This window comes from Crotalus tigris, unplaced genomic scaffold, assembly GCF_016545835.1.
Source record: "Crotalus tigris isolate CLP2741 ecotype Arizona unplaced genomic scaffold, ASM1654583v1 scf7180000024427.8105951120:4207309, whole genome shotgun sequence".
NCBI classification, from domain to species: Eukaryota; Metazoa; Chordata; class Lepidosauria; order Squamata; family Viperidae; genus Crotalus; species Crotalus tigris.
In genome coordinates, this window is record NW_024100595.1 from 957,646 (window position 1) to 976,906 (window position 19,261).

General features: G+C 39.8%; 1 protein-coding gene across 3 annotated transcripts in view; it reads left to right on the top strand.

The window, feature by feature from the left end:
- Positions 1–19,261, top strand: part of HRH2 (histamine receptor H2) — a 64,493-nt gene that overhangs the window by 27,169 nt on the left and 18,063 nt on the right. For 2 of the 3 annotated variants that reach the window (XR_005555106.1, XR_005555105.1), the window contains exons 2-3: positions 9,106–10,988; positions 14,685–14,862. Coding sequence is in view for 1 of the 3 variants with exons in the window: in XM_039330451.1 (XP_039186385.1) it covers positions 9,904–10,988 (1,085 nt within the window). In the remaining 2 variants the exon portion in view is untranslated. The remainder of the gene's footprint in view (positions 1–9,105; positions 10,989–14,684; positions 14,863–19,261) is intronic. The other variant, XM_039330451.1, reaches the window with a different exon arrangement.

Here is a 19,261-nt window from a genome sequence, read left to right on the forward strand (position 1 = left end):
TTCTCCATTTGTAAACCAATAGAAAACCAGCATAAATCCCAATTGCCTCTATCTGGCTTGCAGTTGGTGAAGGAAAGTGCTCATTTCCAAGGTAAAGAAGGCTGCCCATTCCCCGTGTCACTAGTCATCACTAGTCATTGGTAATGATCATGACAAATGTCTAGACCTGTGGGCCTAACTATCTGTCAGAACTTGACTCTTATGTCCCTGGCCAAATCTCCTAGTCCAGGGATCAGCTGCCCAAACTGGAGAGGTAGCAATCCGAGAGGAAGGGGAAGCTTTTTAACTGCCTGGATCAGCACAAATAGCTGATAACCCAAACAAATGACAGGCTAAGGATATTGTTCAAACTGGTTTGCTTTCTGCTGCTTCACACCATCTTTTAGGACAGCTTGAGCTTTTCTGATTACAGATTTAGCACACCTCATCTATGTGCAAAAACCTACATGCAAAAGCATCCCAAACAAGTGCTGACAGATCAGGACAGGGCAGAGAATAACACCTGCACCCATACCTGCTTCACTAAAACCTTACTATCAATATCACCACTGGTTAGCTGGTTTACTTGCGCTGATCCATAAGAGTTTGGCTCAGAAGAGAGGAGGTGACATGCCAGACAGATCCCACTCCTTGGATGTCTCCTGATAGGACACTAATGCTTGCTAAGCAGATCAGATTGTGCATTGGTAAAACTGTACCTGTCTATTGACTGCTTAAGGAAGAAAGTTGCTTTAATACTGGAACAGCTAAGGGTAACTTACAGTCATCTATAGTATTGGGTGAGGGTGAGATGAATATCATAGGAACAGTTATTTTATTTATTAAATTTATATGCCAACCATCTCACAGGTATGTGACAGTTTGTACCATGGTTCGATGCAAATGAAAATAGGTCTATTGTCTGTTTTGCCCTCTCCCTGGCATGGGATTAGCTAGTGTCCAAAATATTTGCCTGATTATTTTTGCTTTGCTTTATTTTTTTCCCCAAATCACTACTTTAAACTGAGGGATTTGTTTGAACCAAGAGGCAAGAAGGTAGGACATTTCCTGCCAACTGGAGAATGAGCTGTCTACATTTGACAATTCCAGATTTGTACTTGTATCGAATAAAAGAGTAAAGGGAGGAGAAAAATGTAATTGGCTCTCAACACAAGCGAATAGCATCTAATCAGCCAGGTCTGGAGCCTGTTTTGAACTGGTGCAAAAGCTTCATCCAAAGATAACCTGATTATTGCACAGTTCATTCCATTTATTTTTATAAATACATTTTTATTTGGTTTAGTGATATAATAGATCAGCAAACTAATCTAATGGATATTGCATTATTAACTCCTCTATTTCTTTAGACACTCCTAAATGGTTTGTAAAATAGGATCTCTACTGGTACATCTTCAAAATATTTCAATTTACCTTACAGGTCTCACTAGATAATCACTCATTTATAAAAGGTATATAATAGTTTTGTAAAAAGAATATAATCTCCCTATACGAAAGATAATTTCAAGATATTTTAGGCTACAATCTTTGAAAAAAAATTGCTCAAAAAACAGTCTTTTCCTTTTTCCCAATGCAACATGGAAAAGCATTTATTGGCCTACACAAGTTCTGCATGCTATTTTTATGAACTATGTTCATCTATTATATATATATATATATACAAGTTGTACATATTGTATATGAAGAGCTTTGCAATGTTGAACTGTTGGTCAAGAACATTCATATAGGGATATCAAAAAAAGTCAAGTTGGTGGCTATGCCCAAGCATGAAAATGGGTGGATTCGATCACAACTGTAGGCATCATCTTGACTTTTTTGAGTTCTTTCAGGATGCATATGCCATTGGTGCATATAAGGATCATCTGGTTCCTCAAATTATTACAGACAAAGCTCTAAAAATAGCAAAGTTTGTAGTTTTTCTGAAGAAGGAGAAAAACAACTTACTCAACTGAGCAGGAAACCTGACAGAGTTTCCTGGATGGCAAGAACATTTCTTCCCCCCATTCCTGGAAATTTGCTTCTTTAAACATTTAATACAATGAAAAAAAAGAGAATGTTTTCACTTCAGAATGGCCAATCTGGATTTAGGAAATTATGTCATTGTCAGAAAAAAAAGATTACTATTTTTCATTCTCCTTCTTGGACTAAGAGGAGGATGAGGAAGATCATTTTTAGAATACAAATATGATGCAATATATTCAGTTTCAGTCCAAGAGGGACAGGATCTCTGAGTGAATATGCTAAATGTAGGGTTTGATGAGCATGGCTGTTGAAATTATATATCATTCCAGTGTCTCAAGAATTAGGACTTTCCTTGCTTTTCTATAGGTATGGCACAAACATGCCCTGGCAACCTTTTTTTTCATCAGGGTCCCCATGGAATTGCCTTCATCTCACTCCCAACCCATGAGTGATATAAATGTAATCAATCTTTTGAGTTTGTACAACTCTAAATGTATCTCCCCACCCTCTTACTCTAACACCTTTGAAATACAGCTTCAAGAGATATAAAATCTCTTAGGCTTTATCACCTATTATGCAGAAGAAAAGTCAAGTTCCTGTAGTGAGTGGGTAGAGAGGCCAAAAAGGTAGGAAGGACATCGGCTAGAGCAGTATTTCTCAACCTTGACAATTTTAAGGCATGTGGACTTCAACTCCCAGAATTCCACAGCCAGCATTGCTGGCTGTGGAATTCTGGGAATTGAAGTCCACATGCCTTACAATTGTCAAGGTTGAGAAACACTGGGCTAGAGGGACAGCAAATTCACAGTTTTCTGCCCATTCAAGGATGGATGAATAGCACTTCAGCTGAACATTGGAAAAATGGTACTTAGTCTTTTGCTTTCCAATTCAAAGTCAAGTCTACATCATAGTAATTAGATGATATGTGCATTAGATAATAGATAAGCTAAAAAAAAGCAGGTGAGCCATTTTGGTATAATGATCAAGACATCAAGGTAGAAACCAAGTGATGATGATGTCTAGTCCCACTTTAGGCATGAAAGTCAGATGTGTGATCTTTGGCCAGTCACTCTCTTTCAGCCCTGGGAAATAGGTAGTGGCAAACTACTTCCAAAATCTTGCCAAGAAAACCGCAAGGACTAGTCCAAGCAGTTGTTAGAAATCAATAGTGACTTGAAGAACACACTGCTGTGCAGGTTCTGAGGTTTTGCTTGATAAAAAAATGCAGGAAACCAGAAGTTATTCTGTAAGCTTTACGTTTTTATTCAGCTGAACAAAGACGGGCTTCTCTAAAAAGAGAAAAAGCCCCAAATATCAGAAAAGCCTTATTTTTATACCTTCTTTGATTACAAAGGCAATTCACCCAGCAAAGCTGACACACGTAAGATAAAGACTTCGCCCTTTAAGGCTGGCACACTGCAGATAAGAAGGAAGAAAGCAGAAGTAGCTAAAAATGTTCCCTTTTGGGTGTTCCCCCAAGACGTCATGTGTTCCCTTTTGGGTGGTTTAGGTGTTTCCCTAAGACACCATATATTCCTGGGTGGGTTAGGATATTGGGTATTTCCTTTGCTGTCCTTTTATGACCTTTCATTCATGGTTCTGCAAGTGGCCAGAGATAGTGGGGCTATCTGTACGTATTCACAATTCATACTGTCCCCTAAGTCCGGTGATGGAATCAGAGACCAGTCATTGCAGGGTGCAAAGAAGAACTTCTCCCTCTCAGTGTTTATTGATTTTTATACAGTTTTCCAAGTAGCATAAGGTAACATGGCAACAGCATAGCAACAGCATTTTTATTGGTGAAACTCTTACCAATACTTAAGAATATACCAGCCAGGAGGCACCAGCCAGAAGGCAGTTTTCTGCAGCATCCTGTTGATGTAAGCTAACTGATATCATGTGAACCAGGTGAGGTCATGTACTAGCCTGGGGTAGTTTCCCACATCACCATGGCAATGTGAATGGATAAGATCATGTAGAGAGAAGAGGCATGCAGGCTTTGGAGGGGCAGTTTGCTGCTCACGATCTCTACCTGACCCCCACAGTCCGGGTCAACAACACATACACACACACACACACACACACACACACACACACACACACACTCAGCAGAAGAAAAAAAACTTGCAAACTACTTCTGTGGCCTTACCCTCAAGCAATGTGGCTAACTTTATAAAAATTAATGGTGAAAGAAAACAATAAATACTCCAAGTTGCCATTCACTACCATCTTTTTGCTTGAAAAATTTCATGCCTAAGTGTCAATCAAGAGAGGCATCTCTTTACCTCTGCCAAAAGAGGATGGAACCTTGATTTTCAAATACAGTCTGTCCTTAACAATATATTTGACAGCCTCCTAACACAATACATTAATTATAATTCAAAACCAGCAGGGTACTTTCTCCTCTGAAATGCCAAAAAGAAAGCATTTTGTTGCCAGGTTTTTAACATTTATAGTTTTTAATAGACTTGTATTTATTGAAGCTGTTTTAATTGTTGATTGGGAGCTACTCAGAGTTCGACATAAGATGGGTGGCTGAAAGAGAGAGAGAGAGATAGACAGAAACAGAGAGACAGAGAGAAAGAAGATAGAGAAAGAAAGGAGAGAGAGAGAGAAAGAAAGGAGAGAATGAGAAAGAGAGAAAGAAAATTCAGCCTTTTTATCGCACATTCATGTTGTTATTAGAGGCTTGGACAAACAGCACAGAAAGATCAGTTTCTGAGTTAGACTGGAATTTAATTGTATTCTGAAAAGGAAAGGCAAAATTTCTCAACTTTCACCTGCAGTTTATGATGCCAATTTCAACTGTTTTTATCACGCAAACAGTCTTGGAAGATTTCTAGAATATTTGATTGGATCGGATACTATTATATTTTAATAAAGGAACATTTCTGCAACAGCAAACTGGCTTTCAGTTTGGTGTCAGTTTGATGTAGTGATTAAGCAACAGGCTATAAAAACCAGTAAACCGTGAGTCTTAGGTATCAAATCAACTAGGTGACCTTGGGCCAGTTACTGTCACTCAGCGCTAGGAAGGAGACAAAGGCAAACCACTTCTGATATCTTGCCATAAAAAATGCAGGGACATGTTTAGGCAGTTGCCAGGAATCAGCACTGACTTGAAGGCACAAAAAGAAAGTAACTTTCAGCTCTTATAATGCAATTATTTTTGTATTTCCGTGTCACATACAATGTCCTAGTTTTGGTTGTGTGTTAGTTTTCACCTGGCTTTTTCCAAATTAGTGAAGTTGGGAGGAGATGAGGACAAGAACAATTTGGAAGATACAATGCTTCCAGGCCATTTGGGATTTGATATTCCTTACATGGAATTAATTAATTAATTGATCGATTCAAATGGTGATATTTCTTGACTTTGACAACATGGCCAGCAGCCCAATTAGAAGGGCAAAAGAGCAGGAGCCAGCTTTACTACAACTCAGAAGCAGGACAGACAGGCAAGCCAACCAAAGAAATGACAACACCTCCTATTTGGGAAGCTTCTCCACCAACCCTGCTTTCTGCTGCATGATTTCCCCTCACCTTACCTGCTCAAGAGCTAAACAAAGCGTTGTTTTATTTAAACATCTCAGGGAAGCTGCCATTAGAGTGGCTGTGTTTGCAGAAATCCAGATTAGTTTAAGCTAAAAAAAATATTTGGGCACTATAGCCAGCCAGGCATTCTTAGCCTTTATATAAACCATAATGAGACGTATTTGCTTGGGTTATACCATTATCATTTGTTAAACTAAGTATAAGGTTTAGCAACCTTAAAACCTGTTTTATGTGAAGCTGTCAATTGATCCTTATTTTTCGGGGGGGGGGGAATCTCACTCTGTCAAACAAGAAAACTAGCTTTGAGATCTTATATTAACTATAGCAATCACTAATAGCAACCTAAATGATGCATGTCAAAATGTTTCTAGCTTTGGTAGATACTGAAACAAATTAATTGTTTGTAGACGAGTTCTGAAGGCTTCTGAAACATGGAGTGGGGTTAACCATTAATTTTGGACTAATATTGTAGCTATATAAATATTATCTCTTTAAAATGAGGGAGGGAGGGAGGGAGGGAGGGAGGGAGGGAGGAAGGAAGGAAGGAAGGAAGGAAGGAAGGAAGGAAGGAAGGAAGGAAGGAAGGAAGGAAGGAAGGAAGGAAGGATTTTTACATAGATCATATGTAGTAGCAATGGTACTAGTAACAGGGCAACACTGACTGCATACTGAGCCTTGGAGAAATGAAAAAGGAAGAACAGAAGGAGATAGGGATGGAATGGAGACCTAGAACCTTGAACCAAAGCCCTGAACAGTACTGTTGAAGAGTAAGAAATGTTCTTCAAGGTTACAGTCAGACAGTAAAGCAAGGCAACACAATGATAACATGTCCTCGATTCTCTAATCTATAACATCTTATCAACAAATATGCTGATACAGCAACCAATCCACAGGGATGGAAAATATACATCAGTATAAAAATGCATTGCAAAGGTACAGCTCATTTGAAAAGGATTGACTTAGCTCATTGGCCAGCCATTAAACCTCAATGAAATTTTTTTTCAATCCCTTCTTAGCACAAGTTATTCCATCCACATTGCTGAGGTAACTGAGGTCAGAGGAAGAGAGTTAAAAAAAATCTTCCATCCTTCCTTCCTGGGATTTATTATAATAATAAATATATATTTCTAAGATGGTTCTTATCAATTCTTGTGTTGATTTAATAACTCAACATAAAATTTGCTCCATTCTTCTGATGATAAAAGGGCAATTTGGAAATAAACCTCCGTTTGGTTATCAATGAGAGACACTCACGGATACAAAACTTGTATAATACACATTAGAAAACTACATTACATTACTTTTTGACCTAATCGCCATTCAAATTGAGGCACTTGTCATAACGTCTTACAAGGTTTGAAATTCCTTCTGCAAAAAAATATCCCACCTGGGAATGAAGCATCGTGAAGCACATTGTCATCATCGAAGAGGTACGACGCATTTCATTTAAAAAACTGTTTCATTTTAAATTGATCTAGTGGACAAGTCAACTGCAACACAACCTTCTCCTTCCACTTCTCACTGCCTACTGAACTACTGCGCATGCACCATAGGACGGGCGTTGCTATCCCAGCCTATTTCTCACACATGCTCAAACAGAGGTTTATTTCCAAATTGCCCTCGTAGTTCTCTCTCTCTCTCTCTCTCTCTCTCTCTCTCTCTCTCTCTCTCTCTCTCTCTCTCTCCCTCCCTCCCTCTCTCCCTCCCTCTCCTTTTTTTCACATTTATCTTTGAATTCCTATTTCTTAAAGGTAGACGTCAGAACCCTAACATGCTGCAGGTTATTGCACCATGAGAGCTGCACCACAAAAATGGAGAAAAACTGACCCAATTTATGTAAACCATTCTAGTGGGGAGATTAGAAGGGAGTAGGGTATTTATTGGCTAACATGGGCCTACAGGCAAGCCCAAATATCTCTTGGAAGAGAAGATCTTGGAAAAGATAAGCTTAGTTCTAATGCTTTCTTCATCTCATTAGGCCAATTCAGACATTATTCTAACAGGAGTGCTTAAAATAAGAGCACTTCAGATAATTCCATCCATCACTGGTGTTCTTGTGATATTGGCTCCGTGCAGTCTTCACAAATTCAGCTTGATCATCTGCAGGGGTAAAAAATCTACGGCTTCTGTCAAGTCAGAACACTGTATTATGCATTATCGGTTTCTTGGCTCATGTGGAATCCTACCTATATACAGCACATTGTAGGCTTTTTCCCTGCAAAAAGCCACAGTGAACATACAATGCCTGCAGAGAACAAGATTATTTGAGCATTCATTGTTCCAGATATAAGAACATCTAAAAGGAGTTTTTGTCTTCTGTCTTTCATTATAGTAATTCCATGGGAATGTTTGTGAGTTTTCTAGATAAGTGGTTGGCTTTGTTGCTTTTTTTTTTTTTTAATGGCACTACTACCAAGATAATGTCTTGTCCTTGCCATCAAATTCCACAATAATCAGAAAGGTTGTTCATTATTCCTTGCAACTTCCTGTTGAATTATGAATATTTTTCATGATAAGATACTTTCTATTTCATGTTGCAACATATTCAGTCAGGGGGAAAAAGCAAAAAAGTCATATATGTGTAAATGTATGGTTTTAAAAGCATGCTGCTTCAAACCCTAACAATGATTTCTGTGAAATGTCATATACACTTTTCATAAACGTGTAGTTTTCATATGAACTTCATTCAACTTAAAGGACTATAGCTCAAAAACACAGATTTCTATGGAATTTAGGAAGAAACCTATTGTAGGTTTGTGTGTGTGTATGTGTGTGTGTCTTCTATGAAATTTGGCAGCCTACATCTGTTTCCAATAATCTAGTGTTTCTGGAAATTTCATTCCCCACTAGAGAAAAACAGAAATATTAAGCCAGAAGTACAAGATCTTTGCACTGATTCTGTGAAGACTGTCATCTTTTTTTTCCTTCATAAGTATCTACCTACCCTGCAAATTTGGTCCTGACTAAAAAGAAGCATTTATATTTTCACATGCTTAATAATGAAAACCTTGAATTCTGTTTTTTCCATCTCTTCTCCTGTTTCTTTCCAGTGATGAGTTAACTGTTGCCTTTAACCTCACCAGCTCCATGCTAGGTCTTTTTAGTAATTGCAGTGATATAGTGTCTCTCAAACCATACAGTGATACCTGGGTAAACTATTAGTTTGTGCATTTATGTGTAGTAGTAGTAGTAGAAGTAGTAGTAGTAATAGTAGTAGTAGTAGTAGTAATGATAGTAGTTCTGTTGTGGCTTGGGTTTTTAAGGGAACAATTGAAATTCCTGTAAATAATTATCCAGATATCCATAAAATAAATGCCTATCTTAGGTCATTTAGGAAAGATCTTCTACTTCGCATGTGTTCAGTCTCTGGCATACTTAGTTAAATCATCTCTGAGGCGCCTAAATTTCTCTGCTTAAAAATATGTTTCTCTTAATATCCTGAAAAAGAAAGAATTCTGCCAGACTCAGCAGATAGTTTTGGTACATTATTATATACATGTATATACATTTACACCTCTGTACAGATGTAACTACCTATTATATGGCAGATTTATGTCTTTTATACAGGACTTAATTCTTAATTCTTCCTTTCAGGTTCTACCAAGGAAAGGCATGAAATATGTCCTCCTACTCTTCAACTGCTCCTACTTACCTTGGAAGAATTTTAAATAGAAACATTACTAAAAAAAAAAAAAAATTCCAGGACTTTTCCAGCTCTTCTTTGATGTGATGTATGAAGCAATATTTGGTTGCTAAAACTTCAAGCAACATACATTAACCACCTCACTGAAAAGAAGAAATGAGTGATGAAGAGTGATGAAAAACAAGAGGCTGCAGCCCAAACCAAAGGAAACTGAAGAAAGAAAGGCGCTTTACTGCAACCAGATTAAATAGAAGCCAAACAAATACTTCCAGGAAATCTACAAATCAGTGTGTAAAAATGACAGTCCTTCTGTGTAACTTGATCTCAGATGTATACTGCTGCTAAATGTGGAGATTTCATTTCCCCATCATGGACTGATAAATAATGATCAACTACTATTCTCCCAAAAATTGTCATGCATTTTTAAGAACATTATTAATGAATGTTCTAGCCCTTTTTTTTTTTTTTTGTAATTATTAACCAAGCAAAGATTCCTCTGGGGAAAAATGAACAGGATCCAGTTTATTTCACTGTACTCATAGCTACGTAATGGGAGAAGGCATCTGATTGTTACCCAATTGCTCAGAGCCAGCTGTCTTCCTGATACTATCTCATTGATTAGAACCTGGGAACCAATTGTGAGATGGGTGAAAGAAGATAGTTGGACTAGCATCCTTCCTAAGTATTTGTGTGACAGCTGTCACAGGAATCTGCATGGACGAAAAGTGATACTACTTTGTGAAGTCAGCATGAATTCCACAAACGTTACAGATGGTTCTCTCTGCCTTTTGGAAAAGGTGCTGATTGGAGCTGTTCTCACAGTTCTCATTGTTGTGACTGTGTGTGGTAATGTGATGGTATGTTTGGCTGTCTATCTCAATCGACGGCTTCGCAGCCTAACTAATTGTTTCATTGTCTCACTGGCCTTTACAGACCTACTACTAGGCCTACTGGTTTTACCCTTTTCAGCCATTTATGAGATTTCCTCCCATGAATGGCTCCTGAACGTTACTTTCTGCAATGTCTATGTTAGTTTGGATGTCATGCTATGCACCGCTTCCATTCTCAATCTATTCGTCATTAGTCTCGATCGCTATTATGCTATTACGGCACCCCTCCACTACAGCACTGTGGTCACTCCTTTACGAGTCATTGTAGCTTTGATCCTGATCTGGGTAGTGTCCCTTATGGTTTCTTTCTTACCCATCAGTTTGGGATGGAATACCAAAGACATGACTATCCAGAACCAGATCCAAATGAATGGGAAGCAAGAGTGCAAACTGGAGGTCAATACTTCATACGTTTTGGTGGATGGCTTGCTAACTTTCTACTTCCCCTTAATTATCATGTGCACTACCTACTACCGGATATTTAAAATAGCCAGGGAACAAGCTAAGAGGATCAACCACAGCACTTGCTGCAAGACTGACAAAACTATATTGCCCACAGTGAAAGAACACAAAGCCACTGTGACCCTTGCAGCTGTGATGAGCGCCTTCATTGTATGCTGGTTTCCCTATTTTACTGTGTTCACATACCGAGGTGTGATGGGTGCAGTATGTGACCGACTAATGACTGTTGTCCTATGGCTGGGTTATGCCAACTCGGCTCTGAACCCCATTTTGTATGCTGCACTGAATAGGGACTTCCGGACAGCTTATCAGAGGTTGCTCAAATGTCGGCGAATAAGGCCAGATGCCAGAGAAACTTCTCTATCACATGAGATGAGAGACAAGTCCTGCCATCTGATGACAAACCTATATGAAAACAAACATCTAGAGACACATACGATGAATGGGAGGGCAAAGCCTCTAATCAAAGAGACCATAAAAAGGTAATACTCTCTGAAAGGCTAAATAAGTATTGAGATTTGCATTAGAGGCAGAAGGAAACTTCTGCATCCTGTTTAATGGCCCCCGGGTCAGAAGGAATTGCAACCCTTTGGCAGCCTTGGGGAAAGCAGCGTGACCTATAAACTCCAACCTGTTCAGCTAGATTTGTCCTTGGGCAGTTGTAAATTGCCTAAACCTAGAACACCTCCCATTGCCAGGCAAGCTGACCAAAGAAGTAAGCTGTCCATGAGGGCTGCATCTCAGAAATTCTGCCATCTTCTACATGATTTCCTCCAGTATTGTTCCTCCAGTTTAATCTGGTAATTATCCACTATTTCTATTGTCTCCTTTCTCGTCTTAAATTGCTCACTTTTTCCACCAGTATTTTTTAACATTCAAGGAAAGCTCTGCCTTTTCACTCTCCTAGTTTTGCTTGTTTTCGTTTTTAGAATAATTGCTGTTAAGTCACTCTCAGTTTCTGCAACCAATGTAGTGGTGTCTACCGATCTCAGATTTTGATATTGTTTTCACTGATTTTTCCTCTTCTGGACCAAAAGCCGAAATGATATATTCAGTGTAGAAATTGAACAAGTTATACAAGTATAGCAGTCCTATCTGACTCCTTTTCCAATGGTAAACCATTCTTGTGTTATTAGATTATCAAAAACAAAACAAAAATAAAATAATGGGATAATAAAATAAACAATGAAGATGAAAACAAGAATACAGCAATACGATAGCAAAAAGATGGAAGGGTGGAGAGCAAAGAGCAAAAGAGGAGGGAGGGGAAATCTGCCTTCAATCCGCCTCTACCTTCATTTGGTCCCCAGGCCAACTGGCAGAGCCAGATCTTCAGGCTCCTGTGGAAGGATAGGATGGTGGAGGCAGAACCTACCTAGAAAGGAGTATATTCCAAAGGGCAGGCACTGTGGCAGAAAAGGATCTTCTTCTGGATTCCCAGAAGTCAGAGTTCTTTGACCAATGGGATCTGTAGTTGGACCAATCTGCTGGCATAAGTAGGCCAGACTTGTCCTAGTGGGATAAAGTCAGTGGTGGGATTCAGCCAGTTCGCACCATTTTGGTAGAACCAGTAGTTAATTTTTTGTTGCCCAGGCCCAGAATGGACTTCTGAAAGTGGCATCCACACAGAGAACCGGTTGTTCACATATTTGAATCCCACCACTGGACAAAATAGTTCATCAGGTAACCTGGACCTATGTCATTAAGGGTTTAAAGGTCATAACCAACACCTTGAACTGCACTCAGAAGCAGACCAGTAGCCACTGAATTTCATGGAGCAGAGGTGTAATATGGGTCATGTTAGGGGCCCCAAAGACTGGTCTCACTGCTACACTTTGCACCAGTTGAAGCTTCTGAATGGATTTCAAGGGTAGCTCTATGTAGAGCGCACTGCAATAGTCCAGACAAGAGGTGACTAGAACTTGAGTAACTGAGCGCAGGGAGTCAATGATGCAGGAAAGGTTGCATCTAATGAACAAATCAGAGCTGTGCAAAAGCTCTCCCAATTACATCTGCCACCTGCTCTTTGAGCAGGAGACATGATTCCAGGAGAACCCCCTAAGTTACAAAGTGGGTCTGAGTCCCTAATGCAATCCCATCCAGAATTAAGGATGACAAAAACCCAGATCTGAGGTTCCACACACCCCAAGCCATTCGGTCTTGCCATAGTTCATTCAAATTCTGTTGTCCCCCCCCCCCCCATTCCAGGTCCCTACAGCCTCCATGCAAGGGTAGTGACAAGGTAGGGAAATTGGTTTCCCTACCCTGTGGGTCACTGTGGCTTTCTGGTTATTGTATATATTTCTTCTAAAAAAAACTCAGATGTTGTGGTTATCTACTGCTTTGAGAGACTTCCAAAGCCCTGAACGATAAATATTATCAAAAGTTTTGAAATTGTCTGTAAAAAGTGAAGCTATTTTTAATATTCTCTTGCTGTTTCTCTTACATATCTATATTAGCTAGATGGCCGTATGTTCCTTTAAATCTCCCTCTCTAGGAATTGGGAAATAAACCAACTTTTTCCAGTTCTGGGGCCGTGCTCTTTTTTTCCACAGTTGTTGCTCAAGAGCTGTCACAAACTTTATGGTTCCCTGGCTAGCCTCCTTTAATTGCTCCACCAGGAGCAATTAAAGCCTCCAGCACCACCAGGCTTTCCTATTTGCTAGTTGTTTTCTAGACCATCTGACTTTCTCCTCACCTCAACCCAGTGCAGAACTCAGATTAAAGCATTCCAATCAATTACTATCCAGCCCCTCCAGAAACACTTCCAGTGAAGAGAATTCCACCACGGTAATGGGTGACTGGTTCCCTTATTTAACCACTCCTTCCACTAGGAGTATTCAGTAAGAACTTCCCTTTCTGTAACTGAAAACAATGAGTCCTTATCCTACATGTTGAAATAACAGATAAAAGAACTTGGCCTCCTTTTGTATATGAAAAAAAAAGTTATTATATCCTCTGTGAGTATTCTCTCTTTGAGCCTGATCACTCCCAGTTTCTTCAGGTCTCTACATAGTCCTCTGACATTCCTTTATAGATACTCTGAATCTGTTCTATTTTTTCTCTATCCTTCTTACAGTATGGCCCCCAGGCTGTTGTTGGATGGGGAATTCTGGGAGTTGTGGTCCACCAAATTGAAAGCTGCCAAGGTTGAGAAACACTGGCCCAAATTATTCTGCCCAGGGCAGAATAAAGTGGAACAATTGTTTTCCAAGTTTTATATTTTCTCACACAACTTTTTTCACAGCTGCCTGAAACTACTAGCTCAGTTTCTTGTTAGCTATGTTTCAAAATCTTGGCCTTTTATTTCATAAGCGGAAAAAATGCATATCTCTCATAAAATTCATTCTGGTTTTTTTTTCAGTCCATTTTCAAAACTATTTTGTAAGTTATTTTTTTAAAAAAGAGGAAACCTCCTAAAGTGATTAATTAAAAAGAGAAAGTGAAGTATTTCAAGTCTTAGTCTCCTAATTAAATAAGCATCTGAGAACAACATAGGCAGTTCTGTTTATTTTGATTCTAGACAGATTGCCTTTCTAAAAGTCCAGAAAAAGAGAAATGCTGCATGTCACTTCCCAGAAACATTTAGGAATTTCAGATCCTTCAAACAGATACTACTTGATCAGAATATTACAACTTCACTGTATAGAAGCTTTCCAGTTGGCAGCTAGCACTTTTTAGATTTCAGGAAATGTCAAGAAAAAGTTGATTCTGCTGCTTGATCTTAAATAGAGAGGCCAAAATATACTTCTCATCTTCTGCAGATGCTTTGGGTTCTAACTGTCAGAATGGGTCCAGAATGTTGCTTTACACAATAATCAGTCCTAAAAACATTTGCAGCACAAAACCTGGCTGTGTTGGGATGCTTGCTTTGCTTTAGCCAGTTATTCGGTGTATTGTTTTTATCTAAAAGAAGCTGTGATAAGGGAAAACCTGAAACATTGTGGAAGGGACATCTATGCTCAATCTTTTGCTCCAGGCACCAGATTCAGGTTACCATAGAGCTGGCTGGTCTTTACAGAATGGTTCAACCATTCACCACTGCAGCGAATTATCTTTGACATATAAAAAACTTCACATGTCAAGGGTAAACATCTAGCTAACATTTTGTTGTATTTTTCTCTTAAAAATAATGTCTCCGACAATTTGGACACAATGCTGTTATCTTTCTTTCACAGATCCATTTTACAAAAAGAGAACTAAAGCGGTACATATCCAAACAAAGAGCAGCTGGGCTTTTATTATATAGATATGGAATGAACTCAAGCATACTTATAGCTGATAGAAATGGGAAGTATGCTGCATTCAGAATGGCTCAATTATGGACTAAAATAAAATGTGTCATTATAGATGGATGTAAGTACAACTAACTGGGTTCTTTTTGTGCCTCTGCTAGCTTTAGGGATTACTCTTATACAGTGTTTTAGTATTGAAATATGGACCTGTACCAAAAATCCAACAGTCTAGAGCAGAAATCCTGTCATTTCTAAGCCGTGGTGGCACACTGGTTAGAATACAGTATTGCAGCTACTTCTGCTGACTGTTGGCTGCTGGGAGTTTGATTCTCACCGGCTCAAGATTGGCTCAGACTTCCATCATTCCGAGGTCAGTAAAATGAGCACCCAGATTGTTGGGGGTAATACACTGACTCTGTAAACCACTTTGAGAGGGCTGTGAATCACTGTGAAGTGGTATATAAGTCTAAGGGCTAATGCTATTTTGGTTTTAAGAGTGGAGATTTCAGGAAAAAAAGCTTCCCTATAATCTATGCCAGTGGTGGCGAACCTATGGCACGTGCGCTGCAACCTCCAGCAGATTGTGCAGATCCATTAGGCCACCACCACCCAGAGCAGCAGCCCCACCCAGCACAAAGGAGATGAAGAAGCCAGCAAGCTCAAGTAGAGGTGGTAGAACATGCCCACGCCCATTCCCAGCAAGCCAAAGGCCACCCCAAACAGGGAAAGCCAGATCCCCATCAGCATCATGGCCACTCATGACCAGCAAAAATGGGGGGAGGCACACAATCCTAGTGGGACTGGGGGCCATGGCACCAATGGGGATACAGCTTTCCCCGCTCGGGGTGATCTTTGGCTTGTTGGGCATGGGCATGCTCTACCACCTCTACTCAAGCTTGCTATCCAGCCACTTCGCCTCATTTGTGCTCGGCAGGGCTGCTGCTCCAGGCGGTGATGGCAGCCTAATGGACCTGTGTGAGCTGCTGGCGGTGGCGGCCCAAGGCAGGCCCAAGGTGCGTTGGGTGCGCAAGGAGAACAGACTCCACATGCAGGCCAAGGGCAAGATCTGTGAGGGGGCCAAGGAGAAGACCAGCAGTGACCTGCTCTCCAACCACAAACAAAAACAGATGGGATGGAGTGGGCGCATCTAGCGATCTGCATCACGTGCCTCCCCCCTCCCTTGCTCCGCCTACTGTTGGAGGACTGGCATGGTATTGGCACTGATCGAGGAGCTGGCAGGCTGTGGCTGCTATGACCACCATCAGCTCCCATGCGCTTGCTGGCCTCTGTGTCCAGGGACCGATGGTGTCAGGCAGCAGCCACCCCGGCCCCTGCCTCGCCTTGCCTTGCCCTGCAGCAATGGCATGCCTGCCCTGCCCCCTGCCTCATCCCATAGGACGAGCTTCCTACCCACCTCCCCTTCACCAGAGACCCCCTGGATCTCCCCCAACCCTGCCCGTCCCCCACCGGTGTCCCCCCACAAGCAACATCGAGATGGCCCACCCCAGCCATGCCCATGTCTGCTGTGACCACCAAAACCATGCCCACCTACTGGGCCATGCCCCCTGCTCCCTCTGAGGGCACACAATACTGATGCAGCCCTGCACTTTGTGATAAATAAATGGGTTTGAGATTGCAGTTGAGTACTTGGTTTCTAAAAGGTTTGCCATCACTGGTCTATGCTTTTTGAAATCTTTCCTTGCCATTCAATAAAAACAAAGGAATTCAAATTCCACATCATCTTCTATTCCCCTTCCCTCAAATTTTTACACTTTATCCCTATATAATGTCCAGAGAAACAGCCAGATGATATAGAGGACTGGAAGCAATAGTGTCCAATGCAAGACTGGATTGATCATTCCTGTCATTGCCAGAACTTTATGGGAATGTAGATTCTTAATGCCTTTGATAACAGTCCCTGCTATTGTTAAAGATTTTGATCTTTGATCTGCATTATTCTAGTTCACTTTCTAGAGCATCTTAGTTCAATAAATACCTCATTAGAATCATACTGTTTATTAGCACAGATTATTTAAATTCAAGGAAGAAAAATTATTTACTTTTTTTTTTTTAGCTAAATGCTGTTCAGTTGTATATGAAAGAGGATTTGCTTTAGGAATTATTTCAAAGAAGAAGAGAATTTTGGAGAGATTTTCATTGGAAGAGTCAGGTGTTGCTCCATTTTTATGTAGCTGGGAGGTATACTGTACAGTCATTTCTGTTTCCTCATTTCCATTAAATCCTGAGGGAAATATCTTGAGCAAAGCTCCTCTCTGGGGCTTTTTCATTGGCAGTGCTTTTCAGAAATTAATGAAAAGCTCTTTTCAATAAAGGAGAATGTTTGTAGCTCATGGTTTAAATGAGGGGTCTTTGGTGCTCTCTCAGCTTGATTGTTTTCTTGCAGACATTTCATTGCCTAAGCTAGGTGACATCATCAGTGCTAATAGGGAGAAGGTCCCAAAGGTGATTTAAAAAAAAAAAAAAAAAGAGGCAACTGGACTTTTTTTGTTTTCCCTTGAAGACATTTCGTTTCTCATCCCAGAAGTTTCTTCAGTTCTCTTGGATGAGAAGCAAAATGTCTTCAAGAAAAAAACAAAGAAAGTCTAGTTGCCTCTTGAAAAAAAACACCTTTGGAACAACCATGACCTGGATCACTAACTTTCTCCATAACAGTTGGGAGAAGGGTTTGTTGTCAACTTATACTCTAGTGATGTGTCCTGTCGGTATTGGTGGGAGTAGTCTTGGTGCTGGAGTGGGGGGTGGCCTGTTTATAGTTTGTCTTTTTGATTATTAGTCTGTTAATATTTGAGTAAAGTTTGCTTTTTGATTATTAGTCTGATGTTAATCTTAGTGTTAATTTATTCTTATCTGGGTGTTGATTGCTGGTGGGCAGGTGTTTTGACCTTTTTGCTCCCTTTTTGGCTTGTTGGTTGTCTCTTTTGCACATTATATAGCTGTTGTCGGTGTACACCTTTGATTTGTTGAAAGGTTTCTCCATCAAATTGAAAGTATGTGGTTAGGCAGAGGTTGATAAAATCTTTGAGTCTGGGTGGGTCATTCTTCGTGTATTGGGCTAGCTAATTCTAGGTCTATGGAACTAAAAAAAGGACTATGGCATAAAATGAGACCATGATTTCATCTTCATTTATTGTCATATCGTTGATTCTTTGAAGGCACTGTAGGGGGGAGTTGATGGAATATTTGCTTCCCAGTGTGAGGTGGCCAAGCTTTTTTGTCAATTCTTTCAAAATGTTCTAGATAGGGATCCCTGGTAATGATATAATTGGACAGAGAGGTATGTCAGGCTTGTGTATTTTAGGAGTCCATACAAGCATGGGAGAATGGGTTCACTGCTTCTCATATACAACTGTTCCTTTTTGGTAAGTAAACTTTGGAAAAGTTCTTTCCCGGAAGAGATTCAGAGACATCTTTAAATTTCAGAATTGATGGGAAATGTTTAAGTCTTCTATTTCTTCCTCAAATACTCATTTGAGTTTTCAGTTTGGTTACAATATTTGGAGTTTTGAGAGCATGAATTTTGTTATTTCACAAAATGTCAGTTATTGTTAGGGGGGAGTGTTTGCGATTAACCCCAGCTCTAACCATACATAAAATGGCTGCCATGTTGGAGGTGACTAAACAGTTACTAGAAGGCAAATAGCTGGGTTTGCTTCAGGGAGTTCATGGAATCAAGAGGCATTCTTCTAAATAAAGACAGTGCTGAAGGCTGGCACTTTGCAGCATGCCAAATTGTCTTTTTTAAAAATAAATAAATAAACAATTGCATTTTGTAAAAAGGAACTGATACATGCAGAAGAAAATGCCTGGGTATATTTTGGCTATGAACCACATTTTCTCTGCCTGTTCTATAGGTTAATATATCATTTCTGTTATCTGGGATACAGTTTTTGAAGTTTTTTTTTGGGGGGGGGTATTGTGGTTTAGTTATGTAGGAAATATTGTCTCCTTTCCCATGTCTCTTGCCTCAACATTGATTCAAATTAGATAACATTATTTTTTAAAAAAATAATCGTGTTCATTTATTCCAGCAAATCATACCAATAATTAAAGATTTGTAAAATGACACCCTAAAACCATAAAGAATCATTTTGTGTAAATATTCTTCTAATTCAATGTCTGACATTAAACTTTATTGCCATGCAAGAAACTACTGATGCCATGAAGTTTTGCCACTCCCTCCCTAAAATTATAGGCACTTTTCTTTAAAACAAAACAGAAGTAGCATAGAAAGAAGCCTAAGACCAAAACTATTTTGTCTGAAACTTGGCTGGCTTTATCCCTGCAACAAGAATTTTGCTTGCAAATTTTGTCAAATGTTAGAAGTCAAAAGGGCATGTTAGTTTTGGAGGGCTTTTAAGTTCACATAAGCTGTGCATTCTCACAAGGAAGCCTAATGAATGGAATGAATATAATAAACAATGGATGTCATAAGTATGCCAATCATTATTCCCTGATCCAGTGCTAAAAATTACCATAATCAATTATGCTCCCCATCATGG